General features: G+C 38.0%; 1 protein-coding gene across 8 annotated transcripts in view; it reads left to right on the top strand.

The window, feature by feature from the left end:
• The window catches only part of LOC101737716 (POU domain, class 6, transcription factor 2), a 204,219-nt gene that overhangs the window by 139,795 nt on the left and 39,456 nt on the right, over window positions 1-24,968 (top strand). For 4 of the 8 annotated variants that reach the window (XM_038012283.2, XM_038012280.2, XM_038012281.2 and 1 more), the window contains exons 4-7: window positions 8,132-8,261; window positions 11,083-11,268; window positions 18,784-18,924; window positions 19,503-19,989. In XM_038012283.2, the coding sequence (XP_037868211.1) occupies window positions 8,132-8,261; window positions 11,083-11,268; window positions 18,784-18,924; window positions 19,503-19,989 (944 nt within the window). Of the gene's footprint in view, window positions 1-4,378; window positions 4,705-8,131; window positions 8,262-11,082; window positions 11,269-18,783; window positions 18,925-19,502; window positions 19,990-24,968 lie in introns of those variants that run through there. The other 4 variants (XM_004924086.5, XM_012688647.4, XM_062669684.1 and 1 more) reach the window with 4 other exon arrangements.

The raw sequence follows: 24,968 nt of genomic DNA, 5'->3' as shown, positions 1-24,968 counted from the left end.
CAATACACTGACATCGGGTCATGTAAAAACAGCCAGCCACACACGGGAGCGACTCTGCATAATACATCGTTGTACTGTGTTGCTCTGTACGGCTTTAATTATATATCTGCTACAATTTTTCTTTTTTCTTTTTTTGAGTATTTTTCACGGCTCCCCACCGTGTCTCCCTGTCGCCCACTGCCGAGCGACTGCGGAAAAAAAAAACGCATGTGTGTGTCCATCTGTATGCGGTATGACGTAGTGCCCGCAAGTCGCGACATTCACTGCCGCAATGAGCGCTGAAGACCATAAACATTCCTAGCGAACAATTATCGGGAATATCGGCGCAATAAAACACACTTTTAATGCAATTAAGCTTGTAGAACAGGGCCAGGAGAGTACGATAAGCCGCGCTCAACTTTTCCTGTAACGGGCTGTTATTTCACGATTTAAAATCGGTTCTCAACCCGTTAATGACGCGAGGTACAAGTGCAGATCGGTGGCTCCGTTCGGCCGCGGACCAATCTATTTAATAACCCCCTCGGTGACACCCCGCCCGGCGGCCATCGCCAATTTTCGCCCTCCTCGCGCTCAGGCGCCCCCTAGCACCCGCCCTGAAAAAAATCCGGAGCGTTTTAAAATTAATGAGTAAAAATCCACACACACATCCGAGCGGACAATGGGACGCGTGTGTGCGTCGCCCGATAATGACCGCGCTTTGCCGCCAGCGCGCGATCACGTCACACGCCGCCGCATGTCCTCTTCCGTCGATCCGTGTGCTTAGTGCGAGCTTTTTAACGTTCTCGATAGCGTAAGAGTTAACCCAATTTTGTATGCAGTTGGAACAGCGCCCCTAGCGGCAAACGTAGGCAAACGATCCACACAAATATGAGTTAACTTTTACGCTATCGAGAACGTTCAAAAGCTCGCACTAAGAGCAAACAGACCGCGAGCCTCCTTAACTCGCTGCTTCCAAGTTCTAACGCTAACAGTACGGGCATAGGCCGCGGCGTCTAAACGACTCGCTTCAATACCGAGATGGTGATTGGCTTTTTCCGCTCCGAGCAACCATGCAGGGTTTTGAAGTATAAATTGAAATTTGGTTTCGGGCGCTAATTCATAGCGGCGCGGCGCCGCGGCTCGCAACGAACGCAGTTAGATAACATTTGTAGAGGCGACGAGGCTGGGTGTCGCCCCCTACGCAACGCCGTTTTTATTTTGGCCGGCCCTTGCCCCCTTTACCCCCTTCGCTCGTCCAACTTCATCTGAATAATTACTGATTTTTTCCGTGTACCGCTGATTATTCCGAATGTTACTTGTTGATGATAATTTTTTTTTTTTTCGAGTTTTTTCATTAACCGCCGCCCGTCGAGTTTTGATTGTGTTTTTAAATAATATATTTCGTTACGTTGTCCGCGTATTATTTGTTTTAAGCTGTTATCAAAACCGAATTTGCTGTCTGAATGATCAAGATTCGTCTTTAAAAGCACTGAACTTTATCGAAAATTTATATTTGGTAAGCATCTATGTTGTTTTCTGTTTACGCAACAAAACAATCTTAAAGTGGGTCAGGGAATTAAATTAAGCGTCAGAATCTATACAGCATCTGTAAGCTGAATCTTATAGGACAGACTATACCACATTCTTGCTTTCGTAATATAATACTTACTTCGTGCTGTGAACCAGAAAATGTTGAACCACCAGTGGCACAATCTTCACTTACAATATATGAATAAGAAGACGTCAATATGCCCATTAGTAGTGAACATAAATATACAATCTTTACGTTCTTAATCAACTCTTCTTCTTTTTCTTCACCTTATCCCACTAGGTGGGGTCAGCACAGGCATTTTTCTATCCCATTCTCTTCTATCAGCCGTCATCTCAACACTCACTCCTCTCTTTCTCATATCGTTGTTCACAGACTTCATCCGTGTCTTCTTCGGTCGACCTCTTCCTCCTCTACCTTGCACTACTATTTCCATACATCTCCTAATCACATGCATCTTCTCTCTACGCATCACGTCCATACCACGCTAACCGTCCGTTCTTTAATTTGTTAATTATCGGAGCTACTTTCACACTTCCTCTTCGTTCAACAACTCGTATTTTATGATTAAAATGAATCAACAGACGCAGCCGTAGACACTGCAGTACGCTTGCCGCTGACCTTGAAACGCAACTTAATTAAAGCCTCGATCGAACTAGTGCGACAACTGACCGGCTATTCAATCAAAAATGCATCATTCATTTGCTGCTAGAGAGAGTGTAATTGTAACCACTCGATTAGCTTGCACGACCCTCAGACACAGCCCACTGAGTTTCTCGCTCTGATCTTCTCAGTGGGTCGCGTTTCCGATCCGGTGGTAGATTCTGCGAAGCACGGCTCTTGCTAGGGTTCGTGTTAGCAACTTCATCAGGTTTGAGCTCCGTGAGCTCACCTACTAGTTAAAGCGACGCTGATATAGCCTCTCAAGGCCATCAGCTTAGGTAGGAAAAAAAAGCTTGCACATATCCCACGATTGAATGAATGAATGAAACTGAGTTTCTCGCTCTGATCTTCTCAGTGGGTCGCGTTTCCGATCCGGTGGTAGATTCTGCGAAGCACGGCTCTTGCTAGGGTTCGTGTTAGCAACGTCATCAGGTTTGAGCCCCGTGAGCTCACCTACTAGTTAAGGCGACGCTGATATAGCCTCTCAAGGCCATCAGCTTAGGTAGGAAAAAAAAGCTTGCACATATCCCACGATTGAATGAATGAATGAATGAAAATTCTTTATTGCACAAAATAGTGTACAAAGGCGAACTTACGCCATGAAGGCATTCTCTTCCAGTTAACCTTCGTTGATGAAGTGAAAGTTATTAATACATGGCGATAATTGAAAGAATTACAGTAGACATGAGTAAAATGAACACTAGGTTAAAATGAACACGATTGGTACTAAATATGTCACTAAAACATTAGGTAGAAAAATAGACGGCCGAGACGAGGCAGCCTGGTTTGATCTACGAGAGAATCAGTCTTCCTACTGATTTATCATGAATGATACAGGCGAGTTTTACCGAATAATCTCACTTAACTCCATATTTCAAATAGATTGAGTGTTTGGAGGTCTTCCTCACTTGTGACCAAAATAATTAAACTATGATTTCGAAAAAGTCAAGCCCATATTGTCTTGTTGTGGCATACTCGTTTGACTATTTATTCTAAATAATGTTCGCCTGTCGGTCTCGATTCTAATACGGTGGTATATTCAGGGATGCACTGCTCGTGCTAGAGCAGATGTTAGTAGAGTCTCCTAGGCTAAGCCCCGTGAGCCCGCCTACATATTCGGTGAAGCCAGAATAGCCCCTCAATAGCCCCGATGACACTAAGTAAAAAAATACTAATAAAAAAAACAAGGACCAAAATTCTTAATAAATATTTAGATTACATGCAAAGAACATTTCATTAATATTCCTCGTTAATAGTAAGTTACTAAATGCTGTAACTTTTTTTAACTATTAACTATATGTATATTGTTTTTCTTTAGTTATGTATCTTTTTGTCTTTGCCTATTGAATATAATAATAAAAAAGTTTTCTTTATCGCAATTAGCGCAATTTGCTGCAAAAGACAGACATCCGAAATTTAATCAATTGTCGTAACTAATTCAAGTATATTTCCGGCTTATGGTCAAAATACAATAGTTTCCCGCCACTGAATGTATCAAACTTTAGGAGCTGTCACGCCATCTAGTGAAAAAAATTGGTATTAGAGACGTAAATTATGAGGTTTTAATAAACGAATAATCCTCAAATATTTTTTATGTTTATCTTCAATTATCTACATAGTTAATACTTAAAAAGTTCAATTGCGGTATTCAAATGAGACAATTTTAAAACGCATTATTGCATTTCATCTTCACTCGGTTAATAGAGGATCGTTTGAAAAAATATGCATGACAAATGTAACTAGTTGTTAAATCATTTTAATTCTCAACCAAAAAAACTTGCACACGACTCAGTGACCGAGTCCCAAGATCAGTCGAGGATCTAAATGCTTTTGACTTCACTAAAAAAAGGTTTATTGTCCACTCTAGTTTTCCTTCCGTTTTTTTTTAAAACAATATGCTTTTCCTCTGTGTCTTTTTATCCACCCAAATATCTCCAGTACTTACGTCCTTCGAAGTTGAAAAAAAAACTTCATAAAACTTAAGTAATCAGCTAAACACGGCTAATGAAAGAAAAACGTAAAAACTTTAATTATCATGCTTATTCGACAAGTGACAAGTCGGACCGATGGCGATCGCTTTGGCAAGGATTTCGGCGGGACCACCCATCCATCCACCCCGGGGGCCGCATTTTTTCCCTCCACCGAAAGGGGTTGATTTTTTTAAACTGATGACGCGCTTTCATTCCGCGCTGTGCAACTAGCCCGCGCGGCTGTATATGTTGCTTTCGATAAATGAAATAAAAAAAAAAAACAAAGCCAACGTTTTGTCGATAGTGCGCGCGATTCTTTTTCGCGAACGACGTATCTATACTCTGTGGATTCCGTTCTAAATACGAACTTTGAATAAAAGTTGTGCTTTATCGGTCGCGTTTAGTTTTTTATGATTTTTCGAAAACTTTTTAAATTGTGCAAGACTTTTTGGAATACCGCATTTTTATGGGACCATTTCATAGCGGGTACTCGAAACAACATAGTGAAAGTTTTACAGCGTGGAGAGAATGACATTATCTTTTGTGAGTTTACAAAATATTAAAGAGTAACGTATATTTACCCTAATTGTTATTTCCTATGTTCTACTAAAAAATATTTTTTAGTCTATGGTTCAAAAGTTAGCTTCGAATGCACTATTTGGTGTCATTATTTTAAGAACACTGTTAAATTCTTTTAATTATTTTGAAATCTAATTTAATTCACACATCATTCATTATGCAATTTGTTTTAAGTATACTTTAAATACTATGAATATTTACTGAAATTCATATCAAATTAATTTAAAAAAAATATCTTCAGAACAATTTCTTTTTTCGTTCACAAAATTAACAATAGCGGGTCAAGAATTTCAACTTTAAGATCAACTCACAGTTCAAATATGAAAAAAGTTTTTTTTTTATTAAGAACAAATTAATGTAGACAATATTGTTTAATAAAAGTAAATTTCCAACTTAATAATTCAAAATCGTATCAGTGTAATTGTAAGCTCAATTATTAATTCAAGGCTCTTCCTCGCAATAATTCAGGATTTTATAATTAAAAAATCAATGTGACCTTTTTTAATACTTAACAAGTTGAATCGTAAAATGTAACTTATATATTTTAATAATCAATTAATTTTAAGTTAAATTGATTATAATTTAACTGTTTTTTATTTATGAAAATGATTTTGTGTATGTGTGTGCACTATTGGTAGTGGTATCTTGAATTCAACATACTTCCCGAATTGAGAATCTTCTAGTTTTTCTATCGCAGTCGACACGAAAACAGAGAATTTGATTTTTATGTAAATCATTTTGGTGATGTATTCAACAATTGATAGCAATTATGAAATTTCTAGAACATTTTTGAAAAAATGCATTCGTTAACAATTATACTAATTTTTACTTTGAAGTCGTCGTGGCCTAAAGGATAAGACGTCTGGTGGATTCGTACCTAGCGATGCAACGGTGTTCGAATCCCGTAGGCGGGTACCAATTTTTGTAATGAAATACGTACTTAACAAACGTTCACGATTGACTTCCGCGGTAAAGGAATAACATAAAATGTAAAACGTGTAAAAAAATTCAAAACCCGCAAAATTATAGTTTGCGTAATTACTGGTGGTAGGACATCTTGTGAGTCCGCACGAGTGGGTACCACCACCCTGCCTATTTCTGCCGTGAAGCAGTAATGCGTTTCGGTTTGAAGGGCGAGGTAGTCGTTGTACTATACTGAGACAAAAAAAGCACTTTTGATAAGCTAAGATCAATATGTGGATTAGGATGAGATCAAATCTTGTGACCTTCATATTTCCAACGTGCACCGAAATAAAGAGAACGTGAAAGCCACGTTTGTAGAGTATTTGTTGGAGGTTATATTTTTTACTGACGCACGTGGTAATGATTCCCGGTCATCCACAGCGTAAACGCCACATTGAAGATTCTAAGTTCTTAGTTCTCGACCATCCTTCAAATTGCAAACGCATTACTGCTTCTAGGCAGAAGTAGGCAGGGCAGTGGGACCTACCCGTGCGCACTCACAAGACGTCTTACCGCTAGTAATTCTATTGTAATGTTACTAGTTTGGTTATTTTTTTTATATTTTTCCATCAAAAAGTAATAATAGATTTTTATTAAAATAGTAGGACGGGGCTGCTGATTTTGTTTCGCGGGTTCTTTCCAAAATAGTGTCTTTTTTTAACTCGAGCATAGAGATACTTTGACATTCAATACATTCAAATCGAAACAAATGATTTTGAATTTCAAACTAGCACTCTTCTTACGAACTTACAAACATTTGAAAATACGATGTGAATTGATATTTCTATCCTTCTTTAGGTGTTCCTTGAAAACTAAATGTACGAGCGGTATCCCAACGCTCAATTATCTTGAAGCAAACCTATAAAAAACCTCCAGTTTTCACCACTATTAAAGTTTGATATAAAATTCACGATCCGTTCTCGGAATAATAATATATGGTCAACTTCCTCAATTAGAAGTCATTTTGTGACAAAATGCAAAGCGAATTAGTTGTACGCCCACGAGAGTTGTTAATTTTGTTTAAAAGCTAATTAAAGCCGAATTTTATTTAGTTAAAGGAACGATTATAATGTATTTCTATTTGAAATCGTTTCGCGACTTCAAAATAGTCGAGTTATTTGAATTTGATTCCACTATATAACTACCGACAAATAATAATAATAATAATAAATATTTACTAACAATCACGCCACGTTAACTGGTCCCGTGATAAGTTCGTAAAGAACTTGTGTTACAGGTACCAGATAACGGATATAAATGTAATATTTTTATTATACACATACATCTATTTAATATACATCCATAACCCTGGAAAATACATTTATATTTAATCATACAAATATCTTCCCTTGGCGGGATTCGAACCCGCGACCCCCTTGTGTAGTGACCGTGTCACTAACCACTACACCAGACGGCCGTTAAAATGTGTTTCATTGCGCTGGTGATGCACCCCGCTTTGAAACCGTTCTTGAAATCGAGAACAGGTCGTACTGCCAATGATTCGCCACGCAATGGTATTTAAATAATCGCAAACGAAAAAATTAAAATAAAAACGCGACACGCAATGTAACGGGTTTCGCAATCAGCTGACGGGCGGGATCCGCATACTAGAGAAGCAATCGTCAGCTACCTTCACATGCTCGTCAAAAATTAAGCCCTTTAAATGACATAAATGGTTAATACGTTTATTTAAATTAGTGATCCCGCAGTAGTCGAAATTCGACTATAATTAATTGAAATTATAAGTTTGACGATTATTATGATTCTATTGTCAAAGACTATTTATACTTCTATAATCACAAATTTCGTCAAGACTACACTATAGACAAATAAACAATATTAACGTATTCTCAATTTGACCACAGACTATAAGCAACAAAAGTTTGACAATAAACATAGAGTACATGGTAGTATGTGTAATGTTTTTTTATTGATTTAATGTATGTACCTATCAATAAGGCATCATTTAAAAAAAAATATTAGTATTCTGCACTCCTTCACTATATCCTCTTTAAGTGTGGGAAATTTCATACTCCTCCGTGCGCGGAATTTTCGTAAAAATGGGTATGATGGGTATGGGTATAATTTTTATTTTATTTTGAATGCCCTTCTAGACAGACGGGCATACGGTCCACCTGATGGTGATTGATACCGTCGTCCATGAACTTCAGCAATACCAGGGGCAGAGCCAAGCCGCTGCCTACCGCTTGGGTATGGTAAAAATGGGGTATTATTATTAAGATTAAAGGTGGCCCCTTGGCTAGGTGGTGCGATGACCTCCGCACGGTGGCCGGCAAGAAGTGGATGAGGAGAGCCGCAGACCGGGCTCAGTGGTGTGGATTGGGAGAGGCCTATGTCCAGCAGTGGACGACTGTGGGCTGTTGATGATGATGATGATGATGATTATTAAGATTTGTTTGATGTTCAGCAGGCGGAATCGGATCGGGAGAGTGGCGCGAGTTCGCCGGAGGGGGGCACGACGCGGGCGCAATTAGCTGAGCCGCGTACCCCCTCGCCAAGAACCAGGACACCGCACCACCAGCACATGAATGGCTCCAGTGAGTTCGTACTAACGTTTTTACTAAATTTTGTAACTGGTGGCAAGACGTCTTGTGAGTCCGAGGTACCACCGCCCTGCCTATTTCTGCCGTGAAGCAGTAATGCGTTTCGGTTTCGAAGGGCGGGGCAGCCGTTGTAATTAAACTGAGACCTTAGAACTTATATCTCAAGGTGGGTGGCGCATCTATGTTGTAGATGTATATGGGCTCCAGTAATCACTTAACATTTGGTGGGCTGTGAGCTCGTCCACCAATCTAAGCAATAAAAAAAAATTCGTACTGCACTATTTAAAAAAAAAGCCACACTAAGGAAATTAATCTTATCTGAATCATCGATCTGTTGAAACTAATCACGCGACAACCTACTTTAGGCTTCTGAACTGCCGACGACATCTATACAATTGATTTAAAACACAAACGGAAAAACTTGAGATGTTTTCGCGAATTGAACTGAGAGAGAAATTTTCTTGTACGTGTTTCATAAAAGCAAGATCATTGACCTCGTTAGGTACCACCGCCCCGCCTATTTCTGCCTTGAAGCAGTAATGCGTTTCGGTTTGAAGGGTGGAGCAGCCGTTGTGACTATACTGAGACCTTAGAACTATATCTCAAGGTGTGAGGCGCAATTACGTTGTAGATGTCTATGGGCTCCAGTAACCACTTAACATCAGGTGGGCTGTGAGCTCGTCCACACATCTAAGCAATAAAAAAAAAAATCGTTGCATTAAAAAAATTATTTTTTTTTTTTTTTGCATTATCCGTAGTACTTACAAATAATCAACGTACTAAAATTAAGCGGCATTTAAGACAAGTCACAAAAAAAATACGAAGCTATCCCATTAAACATTTGCCATTTCATTTTCAAACGACCGAATCAAACCGATTTGTCTAACAGATATTAAACTTCCATCAATACTACTAACTACTTACGGAACAAAGACGATTGTCGTTATATTTTATTTCATATTTACTGTTATTATCATTTATGTTTGCTCTATGACACGGGGTTAAATGATGTTTCGAAATCATTCGGATATATCATAATCGAGAGAGTACAATTCGATTCTTCAATTTCATTACCAATATTTCTGTGTTAACGCCTACGAATTTTTAAGGATTAATCTAATATATAAAATTCTCGTGTCACAATGTTCGTTCCCATACTCCTCCGAAACCACTTGACCGATTCTCATGAAATTTTTTATGCATATTCAGTGAGCCTGAGAATCGGCTACTATCTATTTTTCATACCCCTAAGTGAGTAGGGTTGTCCACCCCTAACATTTTTTTTTTTATTTGGACTTTTTTTTTTGTTATAATGAGGTATTATGTGGTTGAATGAGGTTTTGTTATTTTTATTATATATTCCCTCATCGTTCACAGCACTACATACCTCTTTCACTCATTTACCACATCCTTACACACTTACAATAAGTTAGTTTTTTTTTCTACACTAGAAATTCCCTAGAAATCTTATATATGGCAAAACAATGTTTGCCGGGTCAGCTAGTGTACCTACAAAATTTTATTTATGTTTACCGACACCATTTTTACACACTTCAATTAATGGCCGTGCCAAGCTAACATGTTCGCAACGTATTAAATTAGCCAAAAACATGTATAAAGGAAATACAAGCACAAAATCGATTGTGGATGTTTTATTGAAGAAGCCCAAGCATCCAACATTTGTTATCTGCTGAAGAGGGGGTTTCTTTTACTGTGAATTTCAAAAATTGTTCCGAAATTACCATTTCATGCATATTAAAAGCAACATCGAATATTAAACTTGTCCATTCATTAGCTATATCATGTGTGTGGGCTGTAAGCTAGTTTCCCAGCGACAGTAATTAAAAAAAAAATGTCGCATGTGCCTCTGTAATCTTTAATTTCCATTTGTATTGGCAACCAGTTTCTCTTCGGAACGGTTTTATAAATTAAAAACCAGAAAATTTACAAGAAGTAACAGTTGTCTGTGAGATCACGAAAACCGTATTCGAAAGGTCGCAAGTAATATAATGAAAATAATAAATGCGAAATTAAACCCTAATGTAGTTTAAAGAATGTCTTTGCGAAAACCGAAAAAATATACTCAACAAGTCATGCTTTGCTACCCATTAAATGCAATTCGTATTAGATCTTTCAGCTTAAAATAAAAAATTGACATAGTTTGTTGATTCTAGCTCTATCCAAGGTAACTAGTTGTTATTGGCAATTCAAAGGTTTGTGGCATGGTAATATAATAATATACACTCGTGAATGGTTTCAACAAAATACCTAGTTCATATAACATTTCTTTACAGTCACCAATTCACAATGTCTATTCTCTAGTGCTTATTATTTATTAAATCTAATTCGACCGCACCTTCATATGTCTGGATTATGCTTTGTATAGCGTGGTCACATGGCCCCGTGGTAGGATGAACCCAGCCATTCAAACCATTTCCCAACCGAAGAATATCTTGAAAATATTTTCAAAAACACAAAATCTAAAACTAAATTTAAAAAAAAGTAATTAATTGTACTCCATAGAAAATACAAGATGAATTCCATCACTGACGTCGAGTTCTCAACGGTTTTGTTAAGCGGTTGTCTCATCCTTGATGGCTTCGTATAAGAAATAGTCAGGATCGAATAATTCCAGCAATAACTATACTTGAGACCTTAGAACTTATATCTCAAGGTGGGTGGTGCATTTACGTTTTAGACGTCTATGGGGTCCAGTAACCACTTAATATTAGGTGGGTTGTGAGCACGTCCACCCATCTAAGCAATAAAAAATAATTAGATATTCTTTTGTTTCAACTACCGAAATCTTCCACAGTGGCGTCGATGTTCCAAAACCTGCAGAACCTCGCGAGCATGCAACAGAACATGCCTATGTCGCAACAACTCCAGCAGCAGATGTCCCAGCAGATGTCGCAGCTGGCGGCAAATCTCCAGGGTCTGGCGTCCATGCCGTCGAATCCGGTTATCAACTCCCCTTTAAACTTGAGCGTCAGCGCCCCGGGTAAGAATACATCCGTCTAATCGTCTTTTCGCATTAAAAGTGTACAATTTCCAAAAATAATCGAAATTGAGTGTGCTATGCGGAATAATTTGGTATCACCAATATTTATCTCATAAATACTGTCAAAAGAGCGTAGTTTAGATTTAGTTTCTTTTTTAGTTTACCTTTATTTTAAAAAATAAAAAATTATGTTGCAAAGATGATTAATATTAAAAATATCACATGTTAAACCTTTAAAACACTCTCCTGTAAAATTAGTAAGTTTTGAGATTATACCGTTTTCATGCGAGAAGACGATATGCTGCATTTGATTTTATCATACTTTTACATTCAATTTTTGCAATTATCAAATGTAAATATTACACAGACGTTTCGAATTACAAATTGGTTTGGAATAAGAAATCTTGGCCGGTTGGATAAGAAACCCGGTATACGATCTATGCGGTTGTGCCAGTGTTCAAATCCCATAGACAAGTTCCATTAAACAAAAATCCATTGAAATAATATAGGTCTGGTGTAGTGGTAAGTGACATGGTCACTACTCAAGGGGGTCGCGGGTTCGAATCCCGCCAAGGGAAGATATTTGTATGATAAATATAAATGTCTTTTCCAGGGTTATGGATATCTATTAAATATATGTATGTGTATGATAAAAATATTACATTTATTTCCATTATCTGGTACCTGTAACACAAGTTCTTTACGAACTTACCACGGGACCTGTTAACGTGGCGTGATTGTTAGTAAATATTTATTTATATTTATTTATTTATTTATTTATATACTTAGCCTAATTAAAATTAAAATTTTATATTAAAACATACATTAAAATAATTATCTTATCTTTATAGGAAATTATCTTTATAGGAAAATTATCTTTTAATTTCTTGTAATTTTAGGAAAATTATCTTTTACTAAGTTGGAGCGCGGTATTTATGGTCACTAAGGAACGCAGAGGACACAAGCCAAGCTCCCTTCGCTAGTCATTGTGGGTACACGAAGCTTGAACCCGGTCACCGTCCTCTTCGAACCCGTCGCTTGCGACGAAGGGCTCGACGAGCGAATTAACCCTCAGACACAGCCCACTGAGTTTCTCGCCGGATCTTCTCAGTGGGTCGCGTTTCCGACCCGGTGGTAGATTCTGCGAAGCACTGCTTTTGCTAGGGTCAGTGTTAGCAACTCTCCGGCTTGAGCCCCGTGAGCTCACCTACACACGTCAAGGAGAAACTGAAATAGCCTCTCAAGGCTATCAGCATAGGTAGAAAAAGAAAAAGAAAAAAAGAAGCTTGAACTGAATAAAACAACACAAAACGCTTAGATTAACAAATCAAAGCTTTTTCATTCATATCCACGAGATAAGGCTATAATATCGACGCTTGAAAGGCAAACGTGACTAAGCGACAATGCGTGATCTTTACAGTAGACTAATTTAAAGTTGAAATACCTGAAAACAAAATTTATTTTAACGAATCTAGCTGTAGTAGAATCTAGTTAGTAGCTGTAGGATTGAAATGATTTTAATAGACCTAGAAATATATATTTTTTGCGCATCGGATATGGTTATTGCCTATCATTTATGTATAAAGCAGTTATTGTCACTTAGTCATGTTTGCCTTTCAAGCGTCGATATGGTTTAAGCGAAATTTTTGCAACTTTACAGGACAACCATTTAAAGTTTAATATTTGGAAAAAATATAACAAAAAACTTCTTCACCTATTTGAATGGAGTAAACTTATTTGAAATTGATTTTAAAACAACGAACTGTTGACGCTAGTGCCAAATAAAACGCACCTTTATTTGAAAAGATAAATGTGGCGTATTAAGCGTAATGTCGCTTAAACGATATGAAGATTTTTTAAATAAATATGTGATCGAGCACAAGCTCCACTTATTGTTGCGTGGTCCCGAGAGGTCTAAATCATATGCTGCTTAACGGCCGGCCTTCCCGACTGGAAGTTAAGTTGTAAGAAGTAAGTAAAACAGGATAAGTTAGATATGGGCACAAAGTATGGGAATAAGTAGGCTGTATGGTGAAGTAGCGTGGTTCGTTAATTTATACTAAGTAATATATAAATCTACAGTGGTTTTACGGATGTTCCATTATAACTACTGAACCATGCATCCGATTGACTTAAAACTTGGTATCCATGTAGAAAATACATGTACTTAATGGATAAGCTAATATTAATACTTATATGAGTGTTGGACTCCCTACACCAGTTGCGGGGGCGTTAATTATGAGGATCTTTGTGGGGGTAAGAAATAATAATGTTAATTTTAAATACCCAGCGCAGCGGACGGGTACAGCTAGCTTATTAATATATCGAAAATGGTCTTTTTACGTAAGCAATCACCCCGCGGCCTAACACCCACGTGACTGGGCTCTGTCAAAAATCGCCTAGACGTTGTAGACCAACGCGTGCGCCGCAATGTGACCTGCAAGTTAAAAAAGCATTTATTGAATTCAAAATAAATATCCAATTTGAATGATTTAACTGCTTGATAGACACGAAGAGAACGAGTCAGCCCGCCCCCGAATCAAACAGACTGATCGCTATAATCAAAGAATACACGGTTTGCACATTAAAACTTCGTAAAATCGGTATCACGTGACCAGTAATTAGGTGATTACCGAATCAAATCGATTTAATGAGTTCGAGATAGCGGCCCCACCAGCCCGCCTATTAAGGCCTCGCCGTAATGGACGAAAAAACCTATTTAAATAATGAGTATAATTACATATTATTTTTTTTAAGAACGCACGGATATTACGAGTGTTGCGGTATCATTAAGAGTTTTATTGTCTTAATAGAACTAATTATACATTTTTTTCGGTTGTTAATTGATGTGCTGTAGGAAAAGAGCATTTATTACGAAATGTGAAATGTCATGGTATAAATGAATGCGTTATGTTAATGTTGAATTTAACGGGCTTGTAAGGAACGCGGATAACGTTTTTTTTTTGGTAAAGATTGATTTGTGACGAATTACGCGATGGTCCCGGTCTTAGGAGGTGTGACGTTGTACGTCAGGCACACGATTCGTGGTGACAGTTAAAAAGCTATATTGCAGTTTGGATACGTTCAAACTTAAAGCGTATTTATTATTCGCCATTTTGTTATGACAAATTTATTTTAATTCGTGTGATTTTAGTTCAATTTAAATACAAAGTTCGTCTTCTATTCTCGTGTTAATGTAAAAGTTTTTTTTTCTTTAAATGCAAATAAAATACGTAAATAAAGTGAAGGTTGGGAATGTACTGGTTTGTGTACGAGATTCGTAGGCGAAAACAAAAACACGTGTTTCAAATTTAAAATGATATTTAACACTAATCATACCAACACTTACTGGTACCTATTTCTACCATAGCGGATAGATAGCGGTATACGACAAGTATTACTCAAAATAAACAATACAAAAACTAAATACAATAGTACTAGCTTTTGCCCGCGACTTCGTCCGCGTGGAATAGTTCACAAATAATGCTTTATTTTAGAACAAATTTGGTTAGCATAAAAAACGTTATAGTGAGCCAACATTCACATATAGACATATGCTGTCGCGGACTTTTTTTTAGATGTTTTAAAGGAGAACAATTCTGTTATACATTATTTTAGCGAAACTTTAACCATTTCTGCAGCGCACGCAGCGGAAGCTCTCAAAAGGGAAAAAAACCCGGATTTTGAAACATTCTTTATTGGTGCTCCGCTTGCATTGGTCTTAGCGTGATGTTATATAGCCTATAGGTTTCCTCGATAAATGGGCTATCTAACACTGAAAGAATTTTTCAAATCGGACCAGTAGTTCCTGAGATTAGCGCGTTCAAACAAACAAACTCTTCAGCTTTATAATATTAGAATAGATTATAACTGTAGATTAATTGGTAAAAAAAATCATGAAGTCAAATGTGCAAAAGCAATAAGATGATACATGTATTTTTTAATTTTTAAATACAAATGTTCAAAAGGGGTCATTTGACCCGTTGTGGTATGTTTAGTGTTAAAAATCATGTTCTTAGTGAATTCGTCGTAAGTCAATCATCATCAGAGGCTCGGCTGTAGTTCGTTTTGTTCGCGGTGAATTAGTGTCGGTCGGTTGCCGATGGATTTTGTGTAATTTTCTATCGTTCCTTTATTATCTTCGAGCGTGTACGCGGTTCGGCGTTTCACTCTGAAACGTTTCGTTACAAATCGTAATGAAAATTATTACTATCGACCATTACCGTCTAATAGTTCTGAATCGAAAAGTAAGGTTTTCTCTAAAAATTGTACATCTCTAGTTAATCGTTAATCAATTTAAAGCTTATGACGAAAATGATCGATAGATATATTATGTACTAGCTGACCCAGCAGACTTCGTAGTGCCCCAATCGATAAATAAAAAACCTAAACTTTATTTAATTCCGAGCATTTTCGTATTTATCAAACCTTTTAAACCTTCTCTGGACTTCCACAAATAATTCAAGACTAAAATTAGCCAAATCGGTTCAGCCGTTCTCGAGTTTTAGCGAGACTAACGAACAGCAATTCATTTTTATATATATAGAAGATAGAAGATTATTTAGTCTGCTCATTATAGTCCAGCTGATTTAAATTATCAGTGTGCTTAGTGCGAATTTTTTAACGCTCTCGATAGCGTAAAAGTTAACTCGATTTTGTATGGAGTAGGAACGTTTACTTAGGTTTGCCGCTAGGGGCGCTGATTCAACTGCATACATATTTGAGTTAACTTTTACGCTATCGAGAACGTTAAAAAACTCGCACTAAGCACACAGAACATATTTGCGAATTATAAAATGAATTTATGAATGAATAAATATTGCTGCTTGCTATTTTTTTTAATTTTTATTGATTTTTTACTGCTGAACGAGGTCTCGCAGATCTGGTGTTAAGCGGTTCATGGAACCCATGTAAATCACCATATTTCGATAATCTAGATTTAAGTCCCAAATGAATGATATAATGGTTGCAGTACTCTTTGAACTGTAACGCATAGCTGATTGGTACGCAGTAGAGACAATCATAATGTTAGTATGCGGTCCTTCGACTTATGCATTAGTACAATCGGATCGCTTGATATTAGTACACAGTAAAGTTAAGCATACGCTTTTTTTTATTGCTTAGGTCGGTGGACGAGCTTACGGCCCACCTGGTGTTAAACGGTTACTGGAGCCCATAGACGTCTACAACGTAAATGCGCCACCCACCTTGAGATATAAGTTCTAAGGGCTCAGTATAGTTACAACGGCTGCCCCACCCTTCAAACCGAAACGCACTACTGCTTTACGGCAGAAATAGGCAGGGTGGTGGTACCTACCCGTGCGGACTCAAAAGAGGTCCTACCACCAGTAAAACTATGCTAAGCTAACTATTAACTGATAACTGACGGCCTCAATTAATATCAGAAGCTTTTATAAACTTTCATTACCTCGATACGCATATATTTTACATGGTATTTTTGAACGTCATTTTCGCCGGCTTCAACACGGCCGGATAACTTAAAGATTTGTATTCGCATCAAATGCTGATGACGGTGCAATTATTTTAGAACATAACCCTAAAACCCCGAAGTATTCAACAGGATATTAAAAATATGAAATTAATTCTTTGGCTTGCTTTCTTTTAGTTTTTGAATTAAATATATATAAATTATTCGAAAATTACCTACTACTCCAACACACAAATTTTTAATGGGTCTTCCTTACTACCATTTTCACATACAATAAGCTGGTGGGCTGTGAGCTCGTCCACCCACCTAAGCAATAAAAAAAATATGTGTGGTGTCGTGGGACACCGGATAGGAACGAAGCTTCATATAATATATAAAAAAAAAAAAAGAATTACGAGAAAAAAATCGCGCGGTGAAATATCGCTGTGCGGAAAACAAGGCCTTATTCCACGGACTTTTTCTTACGGTTTTTACTATCACATTTTTTTCAGTTCGGTCGCGCAGCAAAATCCCTAGCTCCTCCAAGCCTGCCGTAAGGAACTTCGTTCCAAAAAAGTCGTATTATAAACCATTTTTGCGGTTTACCGTGTGTGGTTTAAACCTGTGTAAACTCTTTCTGACTTAAAAATAATCCAGATAAAACAATGTGGCACCCTAGTTACTCAGTTATTTAGTCGGCATTAATTGCAGATCCGGAACCCTTTCGCTGGTGCTTTCCCGAGACGGGTACTACTTTATTGTTTAATTGTAAATAGAAAGCTGTACACTGTACATTGCGTGTTAATTTCGACATTTTAAGTGCAAATGCCATGACTAATGCGTGATGTAGTTAACATAAGTTTTATTTGTCGTTATTAACTAAAGTTTTATATGCCAAATCTAATCTTTATATTTTAATGATTAGGAAACAGCGTATGTTTTATTGTTTTTATTTTATTTTATTGTTAATAGCGTATTAGGTAAGTGTAGAAAATTACACGATTATTCCAATACTAGTAATTGTGATTTTTAAATGTGTATGTAATAATTAAAAAATAAAGCTATGTAATTTAATGATATAGTGTTGTGCCTATAACGGAGTTAACGTCAATTATTTTTTATAGGTATAGTTTTGGGTTTAGTTTTTTTTTTTCATTGCGCAATTGGTATGTGTTTACGAGCTCACGGCTTACCTAGTGTTAAGTGATTACTGAATCCCGTAGACCTTACAACGTTCAAGGAATAAAGCTATCCACCTTGAGATATGATTCTGTCGGGAAGAAGTCATTCGATTCGGCTTGATTTTACTAAATTGAGGTTTCGACCTCATTCTCCAGATGTAAAAAAAAATGAGGACACTGGTACCATAAATGATTCATGTGGTCCAAACATTAATGTTGCGGTTAATTCTGGCCCAATACTTTGCGTGATTTGGCCGCGAATCAAACGTGCGTTACAATTCGATAAGACAATTCAATACAAATGGAAAAGAGCATCCATATTGTAGCTTCTAATATGCGCCAGTGGATTCATAACATCAGTTGAGTCATTACTAATACATATAATTTTACTAATACATTACTAATATTACTAATACATTAAATACATAATCTGCCAAACTAGACCAAACCATAAATGGGGACCTCTGCCTCCTCAGAAACCTTGAGCAACACTATTGCTTTGCCAATGTAAGTCGGGTTAGATCAGCCTTTCCCAAAGTGGGCGATAACGCCCCCTTGTGGGCGCTGCAGGCTTAATGGGGGGACGGTAATAGACCCAGAAAAAAATGGGGGCGTTGTGTAGAGGCTTGGGAGGCGATTTGTAATTTTATCTAGGAGGACTCTTAGACACAGACTGAGCTCTCGCTATAGTGGTATTTAAGTAGGTAGAAAAAATGGGGGCGCTAAAAAATAATTTATTCTCAAAATGGGCAGTAGACAAAATAAGTTTGGGAGCCACTGGGTTGCATAAATTGACATAAGAAGAAGAACATTACCTTTTTAAATATAATTAGAAGACTTAAGTAAAGAAGCAATAAGTAGCTTGAGTAACCTAACCTAACTAATTTTAATATCTTTTTGTCATAGGAATGGGCTCCCCGAGCCCCGTGAGCAACAACAATATGCTGCCACCAGCGATGCCGTCTCCGATGCCGCAGCTAATACTCGCGTCAGGGCAACTGGTCCAAGGAATCCAGGGTGCTCAACTACTCATACCTACTTCGCAAGGTGAGCACGTACGGCTGAAATTATGCTTAGTCGTCGCGGCCTAAAGGATAAGACGTCCGGTACATTCGTATCTAGCGATGCAACGGTGTTCGAATCCCGCAGGCGGGTACCAATTTTTTTAATGAAATACGTACTTAACAAATGTTCACGATTGACTTTCACGGTGAAGGAATAACGTCGTGTAGTAAAAATCAAACCCGCAAAATTATAATTTACGTAATTACTCTTGTGAGTCCACACGGTTAGGTACCATCGCCCTGCCTATTTTTGCCATGAAGCAGTAATGCGTTTCGGTTTGAAAGGTGGAGCAGCCGTTGTAACTATACTAAGATCTTAAAACTTATATCTCAAGGTAGGTGGCGGAATATACGTTGTAGATGTCTGTAGGCTCCGGTAACCACGGTAGGCCGTGAGCTCGTCCACCCACCTAAGCAATAAAATTAAATAAAAATAAAAGATGTAAATTAAATCTTATTATTTACTGTCAAATATCTCTAATTCGGATCATGTCTTGTTAAAGGCAATATTCGATGTTTTTTAAAAAATAATACACTACTAATTTATCTTAATTCTTTTAGGAATCGCAACCCAAACAATCCTGACGATACCAGTCAACCACGTCAACTCTAACGATCAAATGGTGAACCTAGCTCTAAACAACGGCCAAGTCGTCTCCACGTCCCTAGCCAATCTCCAAGCGATGGCCCAACCCCATCAGCTACTCAACTCGAATCCCCAACAATCATCAAACATTCGACCCAACATGCTGAATCCAAGTTTATCGAATGCCCTACTCAACCCGGGCTTACCGAACTTCTTGTCTAACGGAGCGGCCAATGCCCAAGAATTGCTTCAAGCGTTACAACAACAGCAGCCTCAAGGGAACCACAGTTTGCTGCAGACGGTACAGCAGAACAATATGGCGCAGCAGATGCAAGGCAGAAGATCCTCTTCTCCAAGGCCTGAGAGGCATTACAAAGAGAGGGAGAGCTACGAACGGTATTCTAGTAGTGTTAGAGAGAGAAATGAACGTGAGGGAGCAGCAGCCATGAACAGTATTAATAGGTAAGTCACTTAATATCCTAACTGTGTATATTCTACTGGTCTAACCCGCGCTGGTTGACCTACCTTTGATTTGACTTTGTTTGGTCCAACCCGCGTTGGTTTTAGTTGGCCTACCTTTGTTCCAATCGCTATCATAGGTATATCGCATGAATTTTACAGGACCATCCTATGGGTCAATTTGAAGGTTTCTGGAAAATGTCATCGAATTCAGTTCATTCGCTTCTTGGTTTTTTTTCCTATTCGCTGGTAGCCCAAGGGGCTCGGACGGGTAGGCGAGCTCAACCTGAGAGAATTTGCCAATACTAGCCCTAGCAAGAGCAGCTTCGCAGAGTCTACCACCGTATCGAAATCGCGACCCACTGAGAAGATCCCGTGAGAAACTCAGCGGGCACGCTTCTGGGTATATAGGGAAAATATATCTAGATGAATTTTTAGATGATTATGTAGGTACTTCGTTTTTTTTTAATAGTCTTTATTACGATTCAGCATAAATAAATATTGCTAATCGTACAATTAATATTCAAAAAAACAATAATTTGCTCATAACGTATCCAAGCTAGACTATTTTCCTCTGCTATTATAGGTATCGGAAAAAATCATACGAGATAAGAATAATATACCCAGACCCCAAAACATTTTAACAAACGTACTAACTCCGCCCAAGAATCTATAGACTGTGGTGTTTCTTCTCTAAATAATATATCAACGAAATTTATTATTCGATTAAGATATATATATCAGATTAAGACTCAGACATCAGGAATTTAACCAGGATATAGCACATAGGGATTTATTACTATAAAATAATCATTAATCGTATCCCAGCAATTTAAATGAACTATAAAAATGGAGACTGAACTAATTAAATATCAATCGTGAATGATAACAGTCACATACGGCAGTACTATCTGTCACGGACAGAGTTCCTTTTTTTTTGATTGAGAGTTTACTGGTGGTCCTGAGGCCTTTCCAGTATCACCAGGACAAGTGAGCGAGCAAAGGCTCAGCCAGGAGGGGTGGGATTTGCTAACAGCTGCCCGAGCGCCTCTGAAGGAGTCCTAACAACTCAAGAGCAGCTGCTTCGCGAATGAATCTACTACCGGATCGGAATCGCGACTCACTGAGAAGATCCGGCAAGAAACTCAGCGAGCTGATTCATGGGTTAAGTTGCACGTCGAACTCATCGGCTACCGGGGTCCCTAAGCCTGCTCCTAGTGCTAGAGCTGAAGGCGTCACGGACAGAGTTCCGTGAACGCACTGTAATAGGGTTAGTACTAATCGTCAAAGACAACATTCCACATCCAATACTGTGCAGTACTGACTGTCGAAAGACAGTGGTCCGTACACCAAGACGCATTTTTCTTAGCTCCCTTGGCTTAAAATGATTACCGGATCCAAATAAATGATGCTACATGAATACGACCACACACTTTAAGACCTAATTTCGATACTTCAATGGTTAAGTAATCATTAAGAGGAACAGCAATACAAATTTACGTGGCAGCTATTAGGCAGATATGGACAGAAAGAATCCTACCCGGACGGGCGCACAATACGCCCCCATGAACACTCAACAATTCCTGTAATATAAAACAACAAACAAACATATTAGTTCTCATAAAAGTCACCAAGAAAACAATTTTCAAAACGACATTATTGTCCAGCCATTTAACAAGGGCAAATTATACATCGATCGGTTGAATCAGAATTTTAATCTTTATCCCGCTGTGATAAAGTTGACTGTGCCAGCACGGGGTTGCATAGAAGCGTGGGTGCAGTAGCAAGTGTTGGTAATAATTATGTGGCAATAGATGTAATTACTGTAGGGCACACGCGGAGTGTGCATGTGTCTCTGAATTACTAATCAATGTTTGTTGTTAGAATTTAGTTTGCGTTCGAATTTGGAGTTATTCGAAGTATCAACGAAGAATTTGCTTCCAAGTTTACAAAATAGCTCATCAACAGAAATTATAGTGGTCGTGGCCTCTAGGATAACACGCTCAACTTACTCGTATCGAACAACGCAACTAAGTCTGTGTTCAAATCACGCGGCAGACACCAAATCTTCTAGTGAAATGCGTATTTAACTCGTGCTCATGAATGTATTCCACGATGAAGGAATAGCATCGTAATTTTTTTTTATGGCCCGTGTAGACAGACAAGCTTACAGCTCACCTGATGGTGGTGAGTGGTTGCCGTAGGTCATGGACGTCAGCAATGTCAGGGGCAGAGCCAAGCCGCTGCCTATCGCTTAAAAATTAAATCCATAATTACACTGTTCAAGTCACTGTACAAGGTGGGTGTCGGCATATCCTTTGCAATGCTAACGGTTTTTTTTTATTGCTTAGATGGGTGGACGAACTCACAGCCCGCCTGGTGTTAAGTGGTTACTGGAGCCCATAAACATCTACAAAGTAAATGCGCCACCCACCTTGAGATATAAGCAAAGGTCTCAGTATAGTTACAACGGCTGCCCCACCCTTCAAACCGAAACGCATTTCTGCTTCACGGCAGAAATAGGCAGGGTGGTGGTACCTACCCGCGCGGACTCACAAGAGGTCCTACCTACCACCAGTAAAAAAGTGCCGCTAAAGCCGTGAGGTCGTTTAATCGTCATCACGATGAGAATTTACTACACTTTGAAACACAAACCATGTCTCAATTGTGTTGTACAACGTATGTTCTAACATTCAAACCGGAATATATGATTTCATCTCGACAGAAATAGAACAGGGTGGTGCTATCTAGCAAGAGAATAACAGCAGTCAGAAAATTACACATTTTATTTTTCTCTAAATTTATTACAAGGTGTTATTCCGTGACCACGGAATTTGTTCTCAAATACTTAGATCAAGGAACGTTCTTGAGTTTAATATTTTTGGATATTCGGCCAAGAATCGAACCACAAAAACAGATTACCTATATGGACAGATACAGACATAGAGGCACAGATAATATAATAAATGAACAGATTATATAAGACGTCCGGTTCTTAGCTGTTAGACGACGGGTGCTTTAAATTATTCTATATTCTAAAAATTCACATCGCATATGAATTCTTTTGATGAAAACATGACCTTAAAACACAAAGAATTCCATCATACTTCCGGCAAGAACTAAAATTAATCAGTAATTAATATAATGCGATGAGTAATACGTCTAAACATGGCTCACGATAATTATATAGTAGTGTTATTAAGATGACAACGCACTGTCCTTAATTACTTAAAATGAGAGCAGTAATTATGTTAGAACTGAGAATTGTTTAATTTAGAAGAATAAATTGAAATTTATGACATTTTTTAAACATATAGGGTGTGAAAGACAAAGATAGCTTGTACCCGACCATCAGAATACGAAAAAGAAAATAGTTTTTATTTACACAGCTAAACTTATACATAACTAGCTGTAGCCGTCCGCTTCGCTGGGCATTTAAAATTAAAATTATTATTTCTCACCCCCACAAAGATTCTCATCATTAACAGCCCATAGACAGTGAAGCAGTAATGCGTTTCGGTTTGAAGGGTAGGGCAGCCGTTGTAACTATACTTGAGACCTTAGAACTTATATCTCAAGGTGGGTGGCGCATTTACGTTGTAGATGTCTATGGGCTCCAGTAACCACTTAACACCAGGTGAGCTGTGAGCTCGTCCACCCATCTAAGCAATAAAAAAAAAGACATCTACAACGTAAATGCGCCACCCCACCTTGAGATATAAGCAAAGGTCTCAGTATAGTTACAACAGTGGCTCCACCCTTCAAACCGAAACGCATTACTGCTTCACGGCAGAAGCAGTAATGCGTAGGCAGGGTGATGATACCTACTCGTGTGTACCCTAAAAGGTCCTACCACAAGTAAAACTTACTCTTACAAAACTTACAATACGGCTCCACTAGAAAAACAACTGTTATACTATCGATGAGATTAATATTGAACGCGATGAAGGACAAACCCATTTGACGGCTAGTTAGAAGTAAATTTACTATTGCTGGTTATGAATACGCGAAGCCGGCATGGTTATTTTTATGATGGATAAAAATTGTTTTATGACACAAATAAAAAGCAACGAAACGAACACGGTAAATGACAGTTACTAGATAGATAAGAACTCTGTAGGGACGTGGACAATGTATTATACTAATTAATTATTACTAGTGAGGGCGTAATGTAAACTTGTACGGGTATCTTGATTATATCTAGCGCGAAAAATGGACTATCCCATTTGGAGAATGGTACGACTGTTATGTAAATCAGTTTAAAACAGACCTACAGTACCTCCTTTATAAAGTGCAAAATGGAACCAAGTCGTAGGTTAATTCCATGTAAAGGCTTCCGATTGTGGGTAGCCTACGGGGCTATTTCAACTACACGTGGAAGGGTAGGTGAGGTCAAAGGCTCAATCTGATTGAACTTGCTAACACTAGCCCTAGCAAAAGCAGTGTTTCGCGATCTCAACTACCGAATAGGAATCGCGATCCACTTAGAAGATCCAGCGAGAAATTTAGTGGGTTAATTTGCAGAACAACTGCCTCCCTTCCCCTCCATTTCTTCGATATAGCTTTGTATTCTGGTAAGGTTCGCTGAGCTACAGAAATATTTAGTTTGAATGAATCTATATTAACATATACATGTTTATGCTACATATACCAAAGACGTTTTCCTCCTGCCCAAAAAACACGCGTGAGACTGGTATGAATTTTCCTCCAAGTTGTTATTCGACCGCTACGACATGTGTTTCTCAAAAGAGACTTGATACAAATTCTTAGCGACAACTTACATTGCTAACGTAACGTTAAAAAAATCGAAGATTCACAAAAAGTGTATTGTTGATTGAGCTTCAATTCTCTTCCTTTTTTCTTTTTCGTTTCCTTTGTATAACTAAGTGTGATCTTCTTTTTCTGGAAATGTAATTTTCTTGGCGATCATTAAAGCATCTTGAACTTGTACTATCAGAGCTCCAAGCTAAGACCGTATTCTT

Source organism: Bombyx mori, chromosome 8 (assembly GCF_030269925.1).
Source record: "Bombyx mori chromosome 8, ASM3026992v2".
Lineage (NCBI taxonomy): Eukaryota > Metazoa > Arthropoda > Insecta > Lepidoptera > Bombycidae > Bombyx > Bombyx mori.
Note: the sequence above shows the minus strand (reverse complement) of the source record. Positions and strands in the feature narration are given on the sequence as shown.